At 37.0% G+C, this 25,028-nt stretch overlaps 1 protein-coding gene across 1 annotated transcript in view; it reads right to left on the bottom strand.

Moving 5' to 3' along the window:
* Nucleotides 1–25,028, bottom strand: part of FBN2 (fibrillin 2) — a 255,055-nt gene that overhangs the window by 87,577 nt on the left and 142,450 nt on the right. Inside the window, exons 12-19 of the mRNA XM_030317707.2 lie at nt 22,626–22,745; nt 21,596–21,721; nt 20,650–20,772; nt 18,737–18,859; nt 12,805–12,957; nt 9,713–9,766; nt 7,957–8,082; nt 4,903–5,028 (exon numbers count right to left, since the gene is read on the bottom strand). Of these exons, the coding sequence (XP_030173567.2) occupies nt 4,903–5,028; nt 7,957–8,082; nt 9,713–9,766; nt 12,805–12,957; nt 18,737–18,859; nt 20,650–20,772; nt 21,596–21,721; nt 22,626–22,745 (951 nt within the window). The remainder of the gene's footprint in view (nt 1–4,902; nt 5,029–7,956; nt 8,083–9,712; nt 9,767–12,804; nt 12,958–18,736; nt 18,860–20,649; nt 20,773–21,595; nt 21,722–22,625; nt 22,746–25,028) is intronic.

Raw genomic sequence — 25,028 nt, forward strand, 5'->3', positions numbered from 1 at the left:
GAAGAATTAAAAAAGCCTGTGTTAGAGACAATATATCACAATGCTGCCTTTCATTCCAAACTCCTGGAAAAAACTCAGGAAACGAGGGATGAAACTTTAATACTGAGTAGAGTATTCTCTTTCAGTCTTCATCTACCTGCCTCTCTCTTTAGCCTGTTTACATTTACACATTTGGTGCATAGACTTTAAAAAAATCAAAACCAAAACAAAACAAAACTGATTTTGGTAAAATAAAAAAAGAGAACTTTTACTTGCTTAAAACACACCTTTGCTGTCATTAATCTGCTTTGAATCATTAATCAACTCAGTATAATCCACACAATCCTTACTGACTGTCATAAGTAAACAAGCACACCCATGTTCTCAAGTGGTAACTAAAGCAATTGTCAAGCCAATAAAATTAGTTTAACGGGAGTTAATTACAAATAAATACAAGCTTCAGTCCAAGTACTAGAAATAATACCCAAAACTGACTCCCAGTATAAACTCAACCATTCAATTTAAAGAAAGGATACAGATTTTTTTTTTTGTACTTGGTTAATTATGTGAAACAGGTCAGCATACCCCAAGGCATTTTTTGTTGTTGTTGACCACAAGCATTTCTGAGCTCACCAGGGTACTTTTTTTTTTTTCCTAAACACCTTTTTCTTTCTTTTTTTTTTTTTTAATGTTTTTATTTATTTTTGAGACAGAGAGAGACAGAGCATGAGCACGGGAGGTGCAGAGAGAGAGGGAGACACAGAATCCGAAACAGGCTCCAGGCTCTGAGCTGTCAGCACAGAGCCCGATGCGGGGCTTGAACTCGCGACCGTGAGATCATGACCTGAGCCGAAGTCGGACGCCCAACCGACTGAGCCACCCAGGCGTCCCAACACCTCTTTGAATTAAATATAAAATAGTATGTTGAGGAAAACATAAAAATAACTAAATGACTGCAATGCTTGCTCTTGAATGCCCAAGTCAAATATAAATTAAATTGCTCCTGAAAAGCCAGGGCTCACTGTTGACTTGCAAGTCTATGGACTTGAAATACAAATTTAAAAATCAACGTGGAAAACAGGTATACACCCTCTTGGCTACTTCAAAATTACTAAGGAAGTACCTAGGTACTAATTTAATTCTTGAAGTAGAAATTGAGGAAATATGAATGCATCTTTTTTTGTTTTTAATCACTTTGCTTGTATCAAGAAATCCTCTTAAAAGAAAAATACAAGAGCGGGTTTTGTAAATATAGCACAGATTTAAAATGAAAGCATCTATTCCAGAGTACTGCAATTCTTTTAGTAAAAACACAACGTGAAGAGGGAACCAGATAGTCAAAAAAAGAAGCAGATAACTAATCTGAGGACAAACTATATATAATTCACCTATGAATTTCATTTGTAAGAAGCTCCTAAAAAAAGCAAAATGTCAATTATCATATATTTTGAAATCCCTATTCTAAATTAAGCAATTATGAACTCCCAAACTATAAACACACACAATGACAGCTACAAATATCAATGGTTTAATTTTTCTTTAAATACAATGTTTTTATGTTACAAATGTCATGGAACCAGGAATTGAAACAGTTCACTGTACATTCCTGGAAATAAACTTCAAAGCACATCTGGTTTACATTTAACTAGTTATGTCACTGGAAACACAATCTAAACCACAGTGCTTGCTGTAAAAATGTTAACTTTCACAGACTTGTGGAGCTCAAACAAAAAGTAAAATAAATTTTTTGAAACTTTAGTCTGAACTATCAGCGGAACTTTATTATTACTGCTATTTATTATATATTTAAAATAGCCTGTTGAAAACATGAACGACAAGCAAAATTAGTGACTACAGTAAATATATACAGAGAAAGCTGGAGTCTCCACTGAATCTGCTAATAATTCCCAGCCTAGTCTTTGGAAATTAGTTTAGAAAGGACAGAATAAGGAGAAATGCTTCAGGCAGACACATTTACTGTGTGAATGCAATGGCAGAAATGAGAAGACCCAAGGGAAAAAGACAATTGTGGCCTTCAAATCTTTTTTTTTTTTAAACAATAAAATGCAAATGACTTAACAGTGGGAAGAAAGTGAGAAATAAGCTATTTGGTTAGGTTTCTCACAATAAATCACTTTTATTTCCACAAATGCCATCAGGCTAGAGCCAAAATATTTCTCTATCATTTCTCTTCTATTTACATAACATGAGCTTCGTTCTTATGAATGACAGATACGAAATATATTTCATATTAAAGAAAAGGCTTAGATTTATCATGAACAATTATCCTTTGAACAAAAGTAAAGAGCACTCATTCTAACTAACACTGTTGCCTGATTTGGTCCCAATGTCCCTCATATTTATATAATCATCCAACCATTTGCTTAAACACCATTCGCTCCTACTCTTCAATTGTTCCTGCAGGCAGGTGAGACCCTGCCTTTTATTTATGCATTAGTACCCTTCACTTCCATCTTACTTGTTACAATGGTGGGAAAATGCTATAAAAATCACTGACAATTCAGTGTACAAACACAACTGGGACCAAACTGATTCAAAGACACCATCCACCTCGTTCCCCATTATGTGCCTCTCTCAAGACAGGACTAAAGGGTATTTTGACAGGGCAGGGAAACTAGTTCATCAGCTTCCCCGTTAAACCAAGAAGGTATACTAAGCTGACATGCTTTCAGAGTTTCCTGACCCTTAAGAGAAGCTCATCCTCACAAACACAAAAGATAAAACTGATCAAGCACAATGGGAAGGAAATGCAGAAAGTTGGGAATAAAGAAAAAAACAAAACAAAACAAAACAAAACACCACAACTCTTGAAATCCCTTCTTGCTGCCTCAAAAAAAAAAAAAAAAACCTATAGAGGAAATATGGCTAGAGTATTTTTTTTTACAGAGTATGTTTCTCAGAGCGATTCTGAAGGATAATATAGGAAACACTCTAGCTGAATACATTGGTGACACCTGAGCTACTTAAAAAAGACAGCTTTTCAGCAGCATCTGGGGGGCTCAGTCAGCTAAGCATCCCACTTCGGTTCAGGTCATGATCTCATGGTTCAAGGGTTCGAGTCCCATGTCAGCCTCTCTGCCAACAGCTCAGAGCCTGGAGCTTTCTTCAGATTCAGCGTCTCCCTCACTCTCTGACCCTCTGCTCACACTCTGTCTCTCTCAGAAATAAACATTAAAAAAAAAAAAAAAAGACAGCTTTTCTATCGTTTCTGCTCAACTATGGAGAAGATGGATCTTCAAGTACTTCAACTAGGATTGAAAGAAAGAAGTGTTGCTCTTTGAGGAGCTCCTGCAAGAGGTGGGGGTAGTAGGGGGACAGGTATCAGGACTGAGTTTAGAGAAACTGCCTTTTATACTTAGGGGTTTTTTTTCTTATTGTTTTGTTGTTGTTGTTGTTTTCTTCAGGCTCATTAGTATTTTTCAATGGTCCCTCCAATTCAATCCAAACTTAGAATTGCACTTTGTAATTGCATTTCATTGACTTCAGCTGAGTCACTTGTGTTCTGGCATCTTGTTCAAGCCCTAACTTGTTTCAGTTCACAAGAATGCTTTGAAATGAAACAAGAAGAAGAGAGAATGGTAACATCTTTTTGCATCATATTACTACTGCTGTTTTCTTGGCCATGGAGTCACCAAAAAAGAACTATTTCAACAGAAAAGGAAAGGTCTATTCAAAATAATTAAAGATGGAATCTTTTTTTAAGTAACTTTGGCAGCAGTTTCTGGATTTGAGACCTTCAGGGGACACTTGTATAGGTGCCCCCTCCCACCGCCCCCACACTCTCCAGGAAGACTTAAAAAGAACAATGACTAGGAGTCAGACAACGGATTATTCAGAAATACACAGGACTTAGATAAAGAAACAAAATCATAATTGAATGCCCTGCTTGCTTAGCTGGTATCTCACTGAAAATGAGGCCCTTTGTCATGTAAGTAATTCACACAGCATCCACTATACAAAAATGTGGTTAAAAGAAAGAAGTTTTTAACCAGTGATTTACTATCAATAAACCTAAATGGTAACTTTTAAATCATCAAATGGCAAGGACAATTTCCTTAGACTATATATTTATGGTGACCATTTTTACTCAGGCCCCAAATATTTTCTGGGCCAATCTCTGAGGTGTATCAATCAATCCATAGAGAAAGTGCCTTAGGGCTGACTCTGACATTACCTGCCAGGTTTCCCCGAGGCTAGTATACGACAGTTTTTAAAAGGGGAAAAGAAAACAAAAAAAATCTGACATTTAATTTCAGCAAGTAAAACAAACTGGCTCCTTTCACTACCCCCCCCAACCCAAATTTCAAAATGTTTGTTGATATTTTACCTGAATGGAACAAAACTGATGGGTTTATAAACTGGGTTAGGTACATACTATTTCTTCTTTTTTTAATTTTTTTTTTATTTTACTTTTATTTATTCTTGAGAGAAAGAGACAGAGCGTGAGTGGGGGAGGGGCATAGCAAAAAGGAGACACAGAATTTGAAGCAGGCTCCAGGCAATGAGCTGTCAGCATAGAGCCCGACACGGGGCTGGAACCCAGAACTGTGATCTCATGACCTGAGCTGAAGTCAGACATTTATCCAACTGAGCCACCCATGCGCTCCTTCTTTATTTTTTTAAGGTATATTTATTTACTTAAGTAATCTCTATACCAACCCTGGGGCTGAAATTCATGACCCTGAGATTAAGAGTCAGATGCTCTACCAAATGAGCCAGCCAGACAACCCCAGTACAGGTGATTTCTCAAAATTGACAGATGAGGCTGAAGGAGATCATTGAATTTTAAAAATATTCAAACAATACTCTGTTCACTATCTTTTTTCATCAATGTACTTGACAAACATCGATGGCCATTTAGGTACTTACGCTTCACACCTAGGCAAGCAAGACATCTCTTACCTTCACATGTCTCTGTCTCCGTTCTGAACACATACCCAGGTGGGCACGTGCAACTGTAACTTCCAGGAGTGTTTCTGCACAGGCCATTGTCACAGAGCAGTCTGTTTACCAAGCACTCATCAATGTCTGAAAACCGCCATTCAAAGACAGGAGAAACACATGTTGAAATGAACAATCCGATGACCAATAAAGTTTTATTTTTATTTTTATTTTTCCTCATCCCCTCCTTGATTTCATCTCTCCTTTTAAAAAGTTAATATATTTTTGGGGCGCCTGGGTGGCGCAGTCGGTTAAGCGTCCGACTTCAGCCAGGTCACGATCTCGCGGTCCGTGAGTTCGAGCCCCGCATCAGGCTCTGGGCTGATGGCTCGGAGCCTGGAGCCTGTTTCCGATTCTTTGTCTCCCTCTCTCTCTGCCCCTCCCCCGTTCATGCTCTGTCTCTCTCTGTCCCAAAAATAAAATAAACGTTAAAAAGTTAATATATTTTTAAGTGAAGTACAGTTGACATGCAATATTATATTAGTTTCAGGTTTACAATATAGTGATTCAATATTTATATATATCATGCAATGCTTCCCATGGTAAGAGTAATTACAACTTTTTTACAATATTATTGACTATATTCCCTGTGCTGTACTTTTTATCCCTGCGACTTATTTATTTTACAACTGGAAGTGGACACTTCATTTAATCCCCTTTGCCTATCTCACTGCCCCGCACCCACCCCGCCAAAAAGACTTAGTCTCTTTGTGCCCACAGTATATTCCTTGATCCTAAGCAAAATATATTCGGTTTTACTTGTACAAGAACATTCTTATACTGGTGCCTATTTTGAAAATGTTCTTAAGTCCCTGAATGAACACACACACACACACACACACATACACACACACACTATATATTTGAAAGCACCAATGAAATACATCAAAAGATTACTCACTCACCTATATACTTGTTTATATATAATAAAAACAAGAGATGATTTTAAAATTTTTTAAATTAAAATTCTAATCAAAATGCGTTAAATGGCACTAAACAAAAGGTGCTTACTACTCTTTTCCCATTAGGTTTTTACTTCAGACACAATTCATTATTTATGGGGAATTAATGATCTATTTTGTATATTCTGTTAGAAGTCTACAACAGCCTAGAAAATATTATGTAATGCTCAGGTTTAAGAAGCTCACACTGAGTTTTATCTTCATGTCTGTGCTCATTTTTGCAAATGTAGTTAATAACAGAAAGACATAAAAAATGAAGTGTGGGGAGCATAGTTCCTTTAACCTACAGTTATATTTTTAGTCTCATGAATAACAATTGTACCTTACCAAACGATATATACGGTATACTGTTGTAAAATTTGGAAAACAGATATTGGAAAAATATTTGCTGTACTTCTATCAGCACTGATAAATATTATTTTTTGTGTCTTATCTGATCTTTTTTCATTTGGATGTTATGTTTTTGCTCCCATTCTGACTTGGTAACACTGTATTTTAAGCAGTTCCATACACTTCCCCATGATTGTGTCAGCTTGCTGCATCACAAATTATTTACCTACTATTCCATGCTTTGGGTTAAAATGTGTTCCTCAAAAAAACTTAGGTTGAAGCCAGTATGTGACCTTATTTGGGAAAAGGAATGTTATAGAAGTAATTAAGCTAAAGTGAGATCATTAGGGTAGGATGTAATCCAATATGGCCACTGTCCATAAAAAAGGGGAAATGATGTGAAACAGCAGGAAGATGAAGTGAAAAGACACGGAAAAGATGTACATGTGACCAGAGTGATGCAACTGCAGGCCAAGGAACATCAAGATTGCAGGCAAACACCCGAAGCTAGAAGAGGAAAGGAAAGATCCTGTCCTGGAGCCATTAGAGAGAGCATAGCCCTCTCTCTGAATACGTTGATTTTGGATTTCTGGCTTCCCAAATTGTGAGACAATAAATTTCTCTTGCTTGAAGCAACTCAAACTTTGTAGGTTTTTTTGTTTTTTGTTTTTTTTACAGCAACCCTAGCCAACTAAAACTAAAATCTGGCCTCATTTTAATTTTAAAATGTAGTTCTAACTTTTATCAAAATTTTGCATATTCTTACTTTAAAGAGTCAAGTAGTGCCATGAAACATGTTTAGGGTATAAATGCTCACTGAATCTCCCTGTTTCCAGTAGCACGCCCTTGTGCTCAACTGTGTTCAGCAGTTATGCTGGAAGCAACTTTTCTTCTGGTGAATATCAGGTAGTAGGTTTACATGTTTTTATAAATGTTCAATAATCTTTGGTTGGTGCCCTTCCTCATGAGTGTCAAAATCCATTATAAGCATAAGATATTTAATACAGACTTACACATCTATCTGTACATATGTCTTCAACTCAAGATCAAATGAATATATTCAATAATGAAATTCAGTGCCATAAGGGCTGAAAAATATTTTTTTCCTAATCATAATCATCAAAACTTGGTTTTAAGAGTCATCAGTGATTAGGTGTAACCATTATTATGTATAATGATGAATTGACAGCATTCGCTTTATAAAAATGGACTCAGTGCTCTATGAGAAAATCTAAATTCTTCACAAATTCTTGAATAGATTAACTAGGTACCTGAGTTTTTATAAACCTTCTCTTATAAATTACATAAAGAAACACCTATGTTTGGATAGGTTGTAGCAACTAGTTGTTTCCTTGTAAGTCAAAGTTTTCTAAACCTGTAACAGTTCATTTTCTTAACTTACTGCCTTGTTAACTCTGAAGTCCCTTTCTTAGTGGAAAAAAAAAAACTGCACGATTTAGATATATGCAGAAATACAAGACAATAATGGAGTATATATCTATTCATTTGGGAACAGAATGATTTAAATACTAAGTTCTGCCACTAAAAAGTTTGTTATTTTGTAAAAGAATTGGGTGGATTCCAATAGCTTTATTTCTCTCTGTAAGAAAGAAAGAGAAACTGTAAGATCTGCAGTTTTATTCACTTATTTGTATTTCAATTTCTCTTATAATCCATGAAATGAAACTATACAAAAAGTTCTCGTATAAATACAGCAACTTACCAATACAGTTTCTTCCAGACGCATCTGGCTCGTAGCCACTGTTGCAATTACAACGGTAACTACCACGTAAATTTTCACAAATTCCATTGGCACATATATCGGGATCCAAAGCACATTCATTGATATCTGCATTAAATGTTGAAAGTTTAATGCTCACAGATATTGCATTGTTTGTTGACATATGTAGGCCTAATAAAGATCACTCAACATATAAAGTGTTTAACTCCGCAAACCCACAATTTGCCTGGCTTTCACAAGGGGAAAGAAAATGAAAATAAGGAATAAGAGACTGAAATTAAGGGATACAGGACAATTCCCTGGTAAGTTAAAAGAAAAATGAAGGGAACTGGCAGAAATTCAAAGGACTAAACCACGTAATGTGCCTGCATTTATGATAAAATTAATAAAGAAATTTACAGGCTGTTGGCTTAAAATCCAAAGGAAAACTTAACTCGATAGGTATTATAACCATCTAATTAAAGGACAACCATTTATTAGGGTGACTTATATAATTTTATGGTCCCCAAAGGCATGGAATATTTCTATTTTATTATCATTTTTTTACAATCAACTAAGTAATATGATACTTAATAAATGTTTCTCATTGTTGACAAGTTGAAATTAATGGAGAGGACAGTTCAAATATGGATGCTTGAGAACCCAATGTTTTATAAGAAGCCATCAACAGTGAGTACTCTGTTGGCCATGGGCAAGACTTGAAGAATGACGTGCTCGTCTGAGCAACCCAGTACTTGGAACAAGTGGCTGGCTCTGTTGCAGAGACCATAGTGAGAGGGGATTAAAAAAAATGGACATAGTATCAAATTTTGGTCATGATGCTCAAATTTTAATCTTAACAATTGTTTTCCAGAATGTGGAAGACCTTAACATACCCCAGAAATGTTAGCTTTTTCATTTTATTTTTGGGACAAACATCCTTATACAAGTTGGTTTCTCTACTGTGGTTTCTGGTGTTCATGGCAAAGATGCAGTATTACTGTCAACTGATCTAAAATGTGTCTAAAATCTTCTCAAACACAAAAGGAGAAGAAATACATACATACATACATATATGCAGTGAAAATTAACAATACCCTACAGTTTTCTTAAAAAAAAAACACATAAGAAACTGTATGTGTATACTATACATGTATAAAAGAACTTTAAAGTTATAAACAAATTTATTTAATATTCAATGTTTCATGGTGGCATTTTGTTAATCATATTGCTGTTTAAAATAAGAAAATGTGAATGAATTTCACTTACTTAAATTTAGAAAGTTTCAGTATTCTTAGACACAAATAATCTTTATTTTTAGGGTAGTAAATCCCAAACTTGATCATATCAAGTATCTCTTAAAGATTTTTCAAAATCATGTCAGCACCACTATTTAATATTTTCTCTTTAAACGGACTCACTTTTTCTAAACCTAAATACCAACTTTAGCCTCTTCTTAAGCAATGGTACCCACAAAATTACAGGTCTAGTTTGCTAGAGACATTTTCAACAACGTGTATTTAAAAGTTAAATATTTATCTACTATGAATGTGGCATCTACATACATTTAATATATCTAGCTTATAACCACTATTCTAGGAGATAATTTATCTTATTATTTTACACTGAGTTTTTTACACTGATAATTTGTTTTATTATTTTACACTGATGTTTTATGAAATACTCTCACAACTCATGTTATAATCATAAAGCTACTAATTTCATAATTACTGTAAGACTGAATACAGAATAGAGTTACCTCTTCCATCCACAGTGATACCTACTCCACTACTACAAAGACCATGGAATTCAGCTGGAAGATAAAAAAAAAAAAATACAGAAATGAAAAACTCTAAACACTATCTCTCTGTATACAAGTCACTTACATCACTCCAAAACTACCATGAAGAAAAATCACTGGTAATAATTTTTAAAATGAAAAAAATAGTTACTATTTTCCAGCACATAATTACTTTGACAATTCCAAAATCATGGATGAGCATAAAAAAATAAAACTCACTTGTGATTATCACCCTGAATATAGTTAATATGACGATAAATGTTACAAATATTTTCCACATTTGGAAACTTAAAAAAAAAATCCAAAATGGATTGTAGAGAATGCTTTTTAACTTTTTTTCTCTCAGTAACAAAATAATTACAGAGAATACTTACATAACAGCAATACTTACATACCAGCATTTACCATGTGCCTGGTATTCCAGCATTTTCTAATAGTTTATTTAATTCTCCCAGTATTACAAATGAAACAGACATTTTATTTAAGTGTGGTTAACACACAATGTTACATTAGTTTCAGCCGTAATACATTGTGACTGGACAATCTGATACAATTACGCCGTGCTCCTTACAAGCGTACCTACAGTTTGTCACATCACCGTTACAGTACTGCTGACTGTATTCCCTTTGCTGTACCTTTTATCCCCGTGACTTACTCATTCCAAAGCTGGAAGCCTATACCATCCATTCCCCTTCACCCATGTGGCCTAACCCTTCACTCCCTCACAACCATTAGTGTCTGCTCTGTGTTTACAGGTCACCTGCTTCTGTTTGTTTATTTGCTCTGAGTTTTAGATTCCACATTTAAGTGAAATCATATGGTATCTGTCTTTCTCTGACTTCTTTCACTTAGTATAACATCCCTAAGTCCATCTTAGTTGTTGAAAATGGCAAGTTCTCATTCTCTTTTACAGCTGAGTAATAATCACAAACTAGATACCATTGCTGTCCTCTTTGACACCTGAGAACACTCAGGCAGACATGTGAAGTCACTCCCCAGATCACAGAGGCTGTAAGGTGGGGAGCAGGCTTGGATTCTCAGCACTGTGTCACAGACATTTCATGTTCATATCCCACTTAATCGACTATTTACTGTTTTTACTCAGTTACGTGGATGCACCACATTTATTCAGTCTCATAATGATGAAATCAGGTTTGTCCAACTTTCAGCAATTATAAATAATAGGAAATTCAATTATATCAGTACGTTAATCTCTTGGAAGTCAAACTGCTCAGCATTTATGACTCTTTTTAAGGCTTCTGATACTCCTCCTCTCCCTACATATCCCAGGCTAGCCTTCCATCAGCAGAAGAGAGTACCCATATGGAAAAAAGCAATCATCGACACTTTACCAAGCTAATGAACAAAAACGACGTCTTATTTTAATTTTCATTTTAGCACATCCTTTCATGTGGCTCTCTATTTGCATTTGCATTTTGTGAAATCTTGTTTGCATACACTGCACTTTTTTCTACGGAGGATTTCAACTTTCCTCACCAATTCGTGTAAATTCCTTGTAAATTAAGCAAAATATTTTTCCAATTTACATGTGTATTTTAGTCTTTGGTTTCTGTTCTTGCTAGTCCTTTACTATCACAAGATTACAAATAGTTTATATATTCTATAAGAAGGTTGTTTTGTAAGGTTTAATGCAGGGAGCTAACTTCATACTTTTTCTATTATTTTTCAACAATATTCATTACTTAGTTCAATCTTTCCTCACTAATCTAAACGTTATCTTTATTGTATCCTACATTCCTATTTATAGTCACAACTGTTTCTAGATGCCAGATTTTATTAGCTCACTCACCTTTTCATCTAGCCTTGTTACCAATTTTTGTACATCTTTCATAGTATGCATAATTGACTTAAACACTTTTAGGGCAAGATTTCCTACCCTAACTCTTCTTTTTAAAAAATGTCCTGCTCAGTTCATTCCAGAGGAAGGCTAATGCTTTGCTGAGATTTGAACAATCCCTTGAAGATTTTCAACACAATTACAAGCCATTTCCCTTGGCTGAAATGCATTTCTTCCATCTCCTACCTGCAATGTTCTTATTCCTTTTTTCAAGATGAAACTAAGCCGAAACCCACCCCCAGCCCTGTGAAGTCCTTCCCAGCTTCTCCAGACCACTTACTTCTCCTTCCTGTGTGCTCTCCCAGTTCCCTGTTTATGTCCTGCTTTTTAAAAAAATGTTTATTTATTTTGAAAGAGAGCGAGAGAGAGGGAGAGGGAGAGAGAGAGAGAGAGAGAGGCAATCCCAAGCCAGTTCCACCCTGTCAGCCCAGAGCCTGATGCGGGGCTCAATCTCATGATACGCAAGATCAAGCCCTGAGCCAAAATCAAGAGCTGGACACTTAACCGAGTGAGCCACACGGGCGTCCCTATATCCCTCGCAAGGCATCAATCACACTAAACTGTAGTTTATATATTTGCCTGACTACACTCTCAACTATTCTCAACTTTAAAGAAAAAAAGAGGTTGTGTTTATTTTTGAGTCCCTACTATACTTACATAAATTCAGTACAGATTATGTAAAAATATTAATAAACAAGAGTCAGAGAATAGTCAAAGAATTAGGCCATGTAATGTGACTCTATCTGTGAAAAAATTAGTAAATGATTATTACTCACTTAGATTACAGCCTAAGACCATGCTGTGGCTAGATTAAAAATAAAATCAGGCTCTTGTGAATTCACTATAACCTTGAAAGTGACAAGTGGATTTTATGCTGTTCATCTTCACAATGATATTAAATATCAAAAACACCGAGGAGTAAGGTATCCATATAATAAATATGTTATCACACCCATAATTGGGTCAACAAACACATTCCTCTACCCCCTGTGTGCACTCTCTGTGCGGGGATCATAGATAATAATACAGGACACATTTCCTCATTCTATGCCTCACATACCAACAAAGACTTGGAGGTCTTCAACTGAAAATAACGACAGAACACTTGAGAGCTGATGTACTCTTTGGCCAAATATCTAACGCTACCTTTCTAGATTCTTTATCAGACGGGACACAGGCAAACAGGGACTACCTGAGTTTTTCGCAGGGCAGGGTTGGCAGGGCTCTCCAAAACCGTAGTCTGGATTGGCACAGCAGCATTCTGACTTGGTCACCGCACCGGGGAAAGGACGGACGCAAGCTCCCTTCTTGATCCCCCCGTAGCACGTACTGCGCATGTGAGTATCTGCAGGAGGAAGCGGAGTGACAACTGGAGATGGTGAAAGAAAGAGATTTCAAAACTGAGGGTTTCTATGAACCTAAGGGGCTACTGGATGGGAAGCCTTTAAAGGGCATTTGCCTCTTTTCTTTTTCTTTGTATCTTTAGCATTTAACGGTGCTCAGAAATGAATAAACGCATGCTTGTAATGTCAACAATTCTTTTTTTTTTTTCTACAAAGTTTTACGCACCATGCAAGCATTCGTTATCACACTTGAGCCCACAGGCCTTTCGTGGAAGCAGGAATAATGCCATCATTTATAAACATGACTTTGAGCTCTAATCACTGGCTATGCAATCCTCAAAATGACACGTGCTATTTCTATTTTGGAAGTGCTTAGGAACAATGAAGTGCCTGGCTGTGAAATTTCTTACTTCAACTTTCTGAGTTAGGAGGCCTTTCTTGTCAACCCCCAGTTTACTACTGTGACTATGTTTTAATCTCAGACTCTCAAAAAACCCAGTTATTAAAAAAAAAAAAAATGGCCACTGCTATGTGTCCTCAGTATTGGGTTTGTTGCTTTGCAGACATGATCTCACTGAACATTCTGATCGACAACTCCACAGGACAGCGATCATTATCCACGTTTTATAGTGAGGAAGGCAAGGTTCTGAAGGATTACTTGAGTAGCTCCAAGTCCTACAGCACCCACTGCTCATGCTGGAATTCATACTCAGGCTGCACAACTTCCAAAGTCCTTCCTCTTTCCTCTACATCATGCTATGTCCCAAAGAAGCATACCCAGCTTACGCCCTCACTCTGACGCCTCATACCATATGCTACCGTTTTGTCAGACGCTCAATGGTGAACTATAAAAAAACTCAGCTCACCAGAGAGGCCAGAGAAGCTGTATAGTGTGTAAACCAGACACTGGCATAGTTATTCCCAACTTGTTGGAAATAGTTTTATCTGCTTATTATAACACAAAGTAACCTGAGTCACCTGCTGCTTATGATCTGGTGATGTTTCTCATTAAAACGATAAGCTTTATGGCTGCACCAGACAATGAAATGGGCGAACACCCACATGGAAGAAGACATGAGATTCACCACAACAAGCCTACAGACAAGACATGCTGCCCCTTCTGCTTCTGATGAGATGGGGTCTGGCAAAGCCAGCTCAGAGTGACATAACAGAGCAGGGCTCCATTCCAAGACAAGTATGCACAAATACAACATAGTGCATCATTTCCAATAGGATTTTGTGAGTTGAATACGATTTTGTGATAATGACATCTGTTATCTCAGAAGTCATCACAGAATGGTCAATTTCATTACTGTTTTCATGTTGAGAATATAATCCTTTCACAATTTCTAGAAGGAAGTCGATAAAAAGCCTATGGTATGTGCGGGAAGAGTCAGACACATTATGTAGTGGTCTGGGTTACAAATTAACGCAGTTGTATAGAATACCCAATACCAGAAGGTCCATGAAAAGGAAAGTAACATAACATATGTGTAGGTTTTAGGGACATGAACTGTCTTAGGGTCTGGTCCCTATGGGAAAGAGCTGACTTAAAATACTTAACACACCCATCAACCATTAAATAAGGATAGAGTTTATATAATAAATGAGACTTGTTTGTTAAGCAGTAGGCACAGTGTGTAAGACACACAGGAAATACTCAAAGAATATGGTGACTTCCTTATTTCTCTCTTCTATTTTTAATCAGGACCTTTTCCTGTTAAAGGTTTCAGACCAAAACCATAGTGCATATACTCTTCACATATAACTGAGACACTGCTTACAGGTGGACAGGGTAAGAGGCATCAGGACCAGCAGCACCATCAGATGTGCTCATATCAGATGTGCTCATAGACATGTTCTGGAGAGGGATTGGAACTGAATGCTCCTGACCTGTATCTTTTCCATGTTATCAATTTTCTCCATGACTTTTCTTACTTAAAAAGTGGAATTTTTAAACAAGTTGCTCAGATTCTACACACCAGTGGTAAAGTATGGATGCAAAATGCTCATTCTATTTTATGCTTCTTTTTTTACTGTCAGCTTTTCTTTATTGCTTAAAGTAGCAACTCTAAGACAATACCCTAGGTGTGATGCCATGATTCTAATAGAACAAGAATAACTAATAGCTAACTTGCTGGGTATGTGTTAGATTCCAGACACCATTCAAAGCTTTACACAAAAAATCTCATATTATTTTACTTAATTTTCAAAAAACTAATGAGAAAAAGAGGCAGAGAGAGATGATGTATCCTACCTATGGCCAAAGAGCTAGTAAGGAATACAACTAGGATAAAGAAAATTAACTGATGTTGAAATACTCTTAAGCTCATGTAGGAGGATGTTGGAAAGGAAATGGAAGCCAAAATCCCAATTTATATTATAATATAAATATCAAATAACAAGGTGAATTCTGAGACTACACCCTGAAGGAAGTGGACATGGAAAATAGTTGCCAGGTCACGAAAACCCTCCCAATTATCGAAGACACAGTTTTAAAGAGCAGCAATTAAGAAGAGTATTTTTTGAGGAGGAGTGTTTTTGCAAGAGCTCGATTATGAGTTGGGGGACTACCATCCTCACCACTGGTCCAAAGAGAAGAAGTTCACAGGGAGCAGGGGGAGAGTTTCATGCCTGCCTCTGCCTGGCACCTAGAGGCAAAAGTGAGTGGCTGCTCTTCCTATGGGAGGGACAATGGAGGGAGGTGAGTGAGATCCACCTCCATAAGGAGGTTAACACGGCAAAAGGATGGCAGGTCATGCAGACTAGACGTGGGCCACGTTAAGAGGCGTCCTAACACAACGGCATGGAGAGGTGATGAGACACCCTCAGACAGAGCCTATCTGAAACAGACTGCTCAAAGACCAGAAGGCAAATGAGTAAAGCCCCCAGGAAGAAAATGCAGTGTCCGCCTCTCAGTAAGGGCAGCCAAGTGCCTCTGAAGGAACTATGAAATCAAGGGGTGGCTTTAAACATCTGGGAAGCCGAGAAACTTTGAAGCAATCCTGAACCGGTCACCAGTGCTCCTGCTTCTTCCCTCCTCCTGCACTTTGACCCTTGTAGAGTCAGAAAGCTTCTTGCTGATGAAGGTCTGAGATTGCAAGGGAAACTGTAACTTCAAGTCAGGTTCAGAATATTATATCTGGGCATTCTAATTTCTATACTTAACATTGTTTTCATTACCTAAAGTAGTCACATAAAGTTTCGCTATTTATGAATAGTAAAGTTATAGGGTTGCCTGAGTTCTCTTCCTTCCTTACTGGGTGAGTGGTTTCTACTGAATAAATTTAAAGATACTTTTTAAAGGGATGCAAGAGACCAAAATATAGTTGTCTTCTGTTTATGTCCTGTCTGTGAGCCATGCTTCTTCAACATACCACTTAAAATAATAGTTTAATTTTTTGAAAATAAAAACCCACGTCTCAATGTCTAAGAAAACAAACTGAAGAAAAATATATAATTGATAATAAGTAATTAATAAGAATTAATAGTAGTGATTCATTCCTAACTTCAACAATCATTGCATCTCAAAAGCATCACTAAAGGCAGAAGAGACCAAGAAAGAAGGTCTAGCAGGTGACAGGAACGGCAATATATAATTTTATACCCAGAACAAATGGTGTTTTTATTTTAAAAAGTTTAAACGACCACAGTTGTGAAAACCTGGAGGCTGTGCAACAATGTCTGATGCCTTTTCTGTATGTGGCAAAGATACATGATGATTTGTGTTTGGACACTGAATTCCTCATTGCTACTTATACGTTGGTTGCTTAAAGGAAAAATAGTATCTTCCTCCAAAACTGGTTTTGTACTCATCATACATTTCAACAGAATCATTCCGGTAAAGGAAAAGGGCAACTAAGTATATTAAAGCAACTGAAAATATTTTAGCTTCCTGAAGCAAGAAGGAGCTACATTCTTCTGGCTGCTGTATTTAAAATATCCCTGAGTGAAGTGCTGACAATCTTGTAAGCTGAAATAAATCCTAAATTGGAGACAGTAGATGAACTTAAGTGGACAGATTATTTCCATCTGCTCTTGCTTCTTTTCTCCCCCACTTTTTGGGATCCAAAAGTTTTGATTCCCATAGGGAAGAGTAAAGTATTATCACCTATGTCTAAGAAAGAATTTCATTTCTGTCATCTACACTCCTAAACCAATAAGGGTATCTGCTTTCTACAGAGTCACCTGAGAAACAGCAGGTGCACAATGGCTAATGCCCCCTAGGGGTCTCAGGAAAGCCTGCTGGAGAGAAAACCACATTAAGTGTATTTTTACAATGACCTCACTCTGCTATTGTTATCTTTAGGACATATGGTTGAAATGCCATATGGTCTGAAATACCAATGACATTTTTTATTTGCCTGCCTCTTTAAAACTGATGCCTGTAACTCTGATTTGCATGGAACCCATTTGGCAAAAGTACCCCTTTAAAAACCAAAGTAATTTGGCATGGTTTAGAATAAAATATCTATTCTCTCTCATATTCTGCCCTTGTTTCTATAGTTAGCTGCATAGCGATGAGGAATAACTATGTAAAAATATTTCCACCTTTTGACAGAAGTCCAAGTTCTAAGGGAGAAGTTATTTACATTTTAAATTGTGTTTGAGCTTATTTAAATATATTAAATAAACAGGGCTTATTTAAATATAACCATAATCCCCCTTTCATCTTAGTTGTAATGAATTATAACATCTAAATCCATTGTACTTAAAGAGTCAGCTAACATTATCAAGGATTCTGATTTAAGGATGATTTCTTTTTATTTTTTAAGGATGATCTCCTTTTTTCTTCTCCTGCATTTAAAAAAATATATATTTATTTATTTTGAGAGAGACAGACAGACAGTCACGTAGGGCTAGATAGAGAAGGAGAGAGAGAATCCCAAGCAGGCTCCACACTGTCAGCACAGAGCCCAATGGGGGGCTCAATTTCATGAACCATAAGATCATGACTTGAACCGAAATCAAGAGACAGACAGTGTTTTTTTGTTTTTGTTTTTGTTTTTACTTGCATCTCATCAGAGCCTTCTTCAAGGAGCTAGGTGGACTCCCTGTACATTTTTTTTTTTTTTTCAACGTTTCTTTATTTTTGGGACAGAGAGAGACAGAGCATGAACGGGGGAGGGGCAGAGAGAGACGGAGACACAGAACCGGAAACAGGCTCCAGGCTCCGAGCCATCAGCCCAGAGCCTGACGCGGGGCTCGAACTCACGGACCGCGAGATCGTGACCTGGCTGAAGTCGGACGCTTAACCGACTGCGCCACCCAGGCGCCCCTCCCTGTACATTTTTTAAGCTACTTTACTGAGGTATAATTCACGTACCTAAGAATTAACCCGTTTAAAGAGTACAATAGTTTTTTTTTTGTTGTTTTGCATAGTCACAGATTATATAGATACAGATATGTATACAGATATAAAGATATATATATATATAACCATCACTACAACTGATTTTAGAACATTTCACCACCTTAAAAATGCCTTTAGCTGCCACCCCCTTATCCTGGCATCCCCACCCTCTCTGTTCTAAGTAACATGAATCTGCTTTGTCTCTATAGATTAGCTTGCTTCAGACATTCCATATGAATGGAATCATACACTATCTGGGCTTTTGTGAGCGGTTCCTTTCACTCAGCATCATGTTTTCAAGGAGCATCCATACTTTCGCACTTAGCAGCACTTCCTACCTTTTTATGGCTGAATACTTTTCCAATGTATGGATATATTTTTGTCCGATTTCCGAAGACCATTTGGACGCTGGAGAACGATTCACTTACCAACACACACGCGTCCATCCACGCCCACAGCCAGGCCTGGGGGACAGTCACAGCGGAAGGACCCTTCATTGTTGATGCAGTGCCCATTCATGCAGATTCCTGGGGTCTGGCATTCGTCAACATCTGTCCAGGGGGAAACACAACTCAGGCCATTACTGGGTAAACTTAACCTTATTCCAGAGTATGCCTGCTGTCATCACTCTAGACTAACAACCTTCTGTTTTCCATTTTATAATTTATGGAAGGACACATAGATGTGATAACAAATCTCAGGTCTAAATGCAACTCTTTCAAATGCATTTTCAGAAATACTGACTCAAAGTTGCCTCACTTTATCCATCAGGAAAAAAAGAGCCTTACACACTCATTTTTCTTTATTTATATGCCAATTCTGTTAACTATTAAATGATATTTAATTCAAGTTAAGTAAAACAAATTCTTAAAATTAAAGTAAATTTTTTTTAATTATCTTATTTTTTAAAAAGTTTATTTATTTTGAGGGGGGTGGGGAGAGAAGCAGATACAGGGAGAGTGAGAATCCCAAGCAAGCTCTGTGCTCAGAGTGCAGGGCTCAATCTCATGAACCATGAGATCATGACCTGAGCCGACATCAAGAATCAGATGCTTAACTGACTGGGCCACCCAGGCACTTTTATTTACACACATATAAAATTCAAACTAAAGAGAGATGCCTTTTTAATATTAACTTGATCAAGTGATAATAACAAAATATGGAGCATCTCTTAATTTTCAATCTGCTCAAGTTTATCACATGTAACCCAACAATCAATGGCTTCCCTGAAAGATGAAACAGGCTTCAAAACACAGGGTCGCCAAATCATGAACATTTTAATTTGAAGATGGCACTATCTCTAATAAGAAAATAAATTTAAAAAATTGCAAGACAGCAAAAACTGCTGAGATTTAGGCCATATTTACACGTGCATGTAAGTTTCTGAGGAAATACTAAAAGTTACATGCTGTAATGTAATGTTACACCCTGCAATAATACTAAACTCAAATCCTGTGTTAAATCCAATTCAACCAACCTTGAGCTGACATCTCGGTCTTGATTTGAAACAGCAGAGCTACAATCTTTCTACTGAATAATGTACTCCCCTTTCTTGAATAGTCCAGAAGCTATTTTTTATTCAAAAATACAAGAATCAGTCTTGAATTTTCTCCCTCAACACTCCCTGGAATTTTGCTGAAATTATTTGGTATTCAGGTAAGCATGTAATGGAAGGCAGAAAGGATTCAAAAGTTGATTTCATCTAAAAGGAGAAAACTGAAAAAAAAAAACTGCAAAATTTATTCCATCTTACTAAATTCATATTGTGAATAGAAACCTACTATAGTCTTATTTCCATGAAGCACTTCTTTGCTTACTAAAGTTATCACTGGAGCTTAGCTTTCAAAATGGCTTTATAAACAAAATTGATAGGAACAGTCAAATTATTTCTTCACTACGTCGATGTAAGATTTTTAGATAATGATATAGTCACGATCTGTAGATTAGTTTGTGGAAAATATGTAATACAAAATGAGTAATGAATGACTGGTTTTAGTACACAAAAATGAAAACCTCTCAAGATTTCTTTCTTCCTCTTTTTTGTTTAGGCATGGGATACAGAGAAATTGTTTCTACATTGTCTCTTCCAGACTTGCTAGAACTGGTCTGTCATTCCCTTAATTTTTCCCATACCATTATTATTTTTGTAAAGATATCACTGTTCCTAGACCACAAGGTGTGTTTTTCTAGGAAGCTTTAGACACCTGCCTCGCTGAATTAGCAGCAGACGTGAATAATATGAAATCCGCATGAAGAAACTGAAGTAATTCTTGCATGATTCATTCACACAAAAAAGATGGTTTCAATCATGGTAACTTTCCTATCTCAGAGCCATACATACCAGTACAATAACGCCCATTTGGAGCCAAGACAAATCCTGGTTTGCAGATGCACTTGAAGCTACCATCTTCATTAATGCACATGCCATTCAAACACATGTTGGTAGTCGTACATTCATCATGATCTGCAGGAGAAGAGCAGAGTTACTTACGCCACTGGCCTTGGGGGAGCTGGCTCCCACTCCTTCCATTAATAATTACCAATCACATTCTACTACATAAATAAGCTATGTGCTCACTGATTTTTTTTTTCCTAATCTGAATGCCTACCAAGTGAGAGCAAACAGTGTGGAGAACATGAAGGGTCTTTAGCGTAAGGGACAAGAAGGAAAGAATTAAGTAAATGTTGTGCTTAGTTGTTATTGAAACCACCCGAGAAGGGTTTTTACTTTGATTAGCAAAAATGTTAATATGACTTCAGGGGTACAAGTGAAATGAACTGGACTTTCATCATTGGGTGAACTATCACCAGTTGCTGTGTGAACAGATTATTTGTGTGAGGTACTAATACCTACTGCATTGACAGACATTGCCAGGATGTCAAATTTAGAGATCGGATTATCACACATGCCAAAAGGTTTTACATTCCCCCAGATTGGAGCTCAGGGGAGACCTTTTCTAACCTCTGAGTATTGTAATGGCAAAATGTGAAATACTGTAGGTACTAATAATTACCTACGGCAGAAGAAAAACTGTTACTTTTAATCAAACATATACCGCACAGAAAATTCCCAGAAGCAGTACATTATTCATTGTTATAACAATTCCAAACAATCTTTCCTTTGACTTTAAGGGTCTCATTCTAAATGCATTTATATTTTACCTAAGTCATCTGAAGAATTCTCACATGTGTGTTGTGTGAACTTATATGGAAACAGCATATATGGTTCTAAATAAAAATGTATATCCCTTAAGAATCTTTTGCAAAGAAGCAGGCAGTTTCCATACCAACACAGTTTTTTCCATCTGTAGTTAATTCAAAGCCGGCATTGCAAATGCACTGGAAACTTCCATCTGTGTTCACACATCGACCGTTTTTACAAAGGACCCCATTCTGGATGCATTCATCGATATCTGGGATAATGAAGAATGGCCAAACATTACTCTTTTACAGGAACCACAGATAAAAACAGTAAGGTAATAAATGTGATGTTCAGTATCCAGTCTGTGTGTCTTACACATTACACCTAAGATCGTGTTGCTTCTTCAGCAAAATTTCCATCTCTCACCAGCTTTTTTTTTTTTAAAGTCCTGACTTAACTGTAGGTGAAGAGGGAAAGAAAGAGAAAAATGGGTTGGTGTGTGGAGGGAAGCTAGGTGCGGGTGGGCAGTGCAATGGAATGGCTGGTGTAGCTCTTTTGGACACAATGGTCAAAGACTCCCAAATTCAGAGCAGACTGTTGACTAAGATGACAGGACCGTCAAACTATCTGGGTTAAGAGCAAAATGATGCAACCTGCCGGGTAAGCTTATCTGAGCAACTACTCGTGGATGAAGAGGAAATGAAAAAGAAGACAAGCAGAGTCATCTGCTAAAAGAATTCTGAGATGAATCACTTTGGAAGAGGGTACTGAGTGTAGCAACAAAACTGTGATTCAAGACAAGGTCTGACTTCGTATCGGATTATGTGTGAGCATCAAAGGAAACAGTAGTTGAGAACAACTACAAATCTTGAGCTCCATTATTCAGACAGCAGTAAGGCTACTGATGTTATTTGGAGAAAGGAAGTTGTGATCTAGGGAAGGGAGAGAAACTGAATTTTGCAAAGCCAGATAGCATGTTGCGAGGGTTATATATGCAAATAGTGTTTATGTTTAAAGGAAGCACTTCTGAGGGGAGCATAAAATAAACCTGTAGTAATGTAACAGCACCTACTTCATTCCATGTCTTATTTTAATACAAATTTACTTTTAACCTCAACAGCCTGGGTCACTATATTTCATGGAACATTTTCACATGTGAAAGCAAACTGCCTTACCAATGCATGCTTGCTTAGTAGGAGTCCTCTGGAATCCAGCATGACATTTACAATAATAGGATCCAGGTGTGTTAACACAATCTCCATTAGTGCAGGGATTTGATGTGCATTCATCAACATCTGTGAGCGGCAAAAGAAACCATTACAGACTTCACTCCATTTCTAGAAATGTTTGTTTAAAGTACATTGAGGCCCCCCAAATTTGAGAGAAGGCCAGTCAGTGGTAATAGTCTAAATAGCGGAGTATTTATAAATGAATGAAAATTCCTTTCTTCAAATACAGAGAGGCCAGTCTAGAGATTTACAAAAATATTGCCTATTGGAAACTACAAGGGAATTTGCTTTAATCAAGAAATAATGATTTTTCAATTTGAAAAATGCACAATGATTAAAAGCTCTGAGAAGCTTTTTTTTTTTTTTTAAGCTGACTGCAAAGTAATAGCCGTGAGTTCCAAAAGGCTATCACACTTATAGTAATCCAGGCAAGTTAATAGCCTCTACACAACCTCATAGAGTATTAGAAACCCAATGAAAGATGTTGTAAGATATGTATGTATATCTTCATACTGTCAATTTTACTAGTTTTAAAAAAAGAGAATGACAGATTGTGGAATTTCTGTGTTATTATTTGTCGTCCTCAATTAGATATGTAACTACGTAGGCACCAAGGCTTGGTTATTTCAAGTAACATAGGGTGGGACAGAAAATGGAAATTAATTAAAACAAAGTCTATCATATTCAGCAACCTCAGATTTCTTTAGGACCTTAAATGGGCACAGGAATTTTTTGCATAAACTAAGTTCAATGCAAATATGAGTTCTGATCCTGAATGTGACAAACATTACTGCTTTTCATTTAGTTCTCCTAAGGCTTGATTAAATGGAAACCCCATCACAGAACTCAGAGGCTGCAAGACAAAATGGCAGACAGAGCAGTCTGGACTACCCAAAGCCCAGAAAAATCACATGTGCCAGAGTCAGAAAACGTTAAATTCATTTTCTTTCAGCAACGCCCAAAAAATATAATTTTGGATGCTAGCAAATTAAAAACCTCGCTGGCTGGTATGGGCATAATGACCTGCCATTTCATGTACATGTAGAGGCCATTAACATATACAATTTCAGCTATATTGGAGAGCACAACAATCCAATGAATTCACAGGTTTACTATTTTCATAAACAGATTACTCCTTTCACAGATGGTCTTTAAAAAGAAACTGTAATCTATCAAACTCACCAATCTCATTTATATAAACACTCAGAGTAAATGCAATTAAGCCCTCTCTGGTACAGAAGGAGAACAAAAAAAAAAAAAAAATCTCATAGCAAATTAAATAAAAACAACAGAGGGTAACAGGATTAAATGCTTTTTCAATTCATCCAAGGATGCCTTCAGCCCATTAAGATTCACTTACATTTCAACTTTGGGTTGATAACATCAATTCTACTGGGCCAAAGGAATGAGGCAAAATGAGAAAAGACAGAGTTTAGAGCATTAGCAAGCATATAAAGTATACTTAATGGACTTTCCAGTATGAACTATCACCCTGAGTTTGCAGTGCGGAAGATAGCTTAAATTCTCTAGCATACGTAATACTCAAATGCAACATTTAAAAATGTGTCGTAGATGCTCCTTTTCAGAAGAGTCACTGTAAAGCTCTGTTCTAGTGAGGAACATAAGACCATGCACCCAAGCCCCTCTCCTGAGATAAACTTTCAGGGAAGCCAGGCCACTTCTCAAGACCTTTTGCTTTCTTGAAAACTTGTTCCCAAGCCCCCGCCCCCGCCATTGGCTATGACAGCTCTGGGCACTTATTTTGCCATTACAGCCCTGAGCCTCTGAGAGACCACACCAAGGGATCAGAACACAGAAAGATACAATAGTTCACTTACTTATTTCTTCTTTACAAGTGAAAACATCTACCAAGAACTATTAGTGCGTTTAAAATCCATGCCTTTAAAACCCCACTTGTTTTTTGGGACTGCTGTAAGATTTTAAGTTTTAGTCTAATCAGAAATGACCACTGCCATGTTGTGAAACGTACATTTCATGGCTCCTGATTCTGAGGTCTCATGGCCTAGTCCTTCCAAGTGATCACCTCTGTTTCTCCTGGTGTAGGGGAATAGGGGCACTGTGCACTTTGGTTTCTTCCTGTGTTTTCATTGGGGACTGAGTACTTTTCAGCAAAATTCACAGGATTTTAAACTCCTGAAATTAATGAAGTCACTGAGACAGCTGCTGATTATCAAAATGGTTACATTCTCGGATACTATCAGGGTGAGAAATATTTAGCCTTGAAAAGTATTTTATATTCCAAATTAGTAATCACTTAATTGGCAAGGGCTCTAAGATTACCTGTGGCCCAACAGAAACAGAAAGTATTTCTTATTATTCCAAAATAAA

Source organism: Lynx canadensis, chromosome A1, assembly GCF_007474595.2.
Source record: "Lynx canadensis isolate LIC74 chromosome A1, mLynCan4.pri.v2, whole genome shotgun sequence".
Classification (NCBI taxonomy): Eukaryota; Metazoa; Chordata; class Mammalia; order Carnivora; family Felidae; genus Lynx; species Lynx canadensis.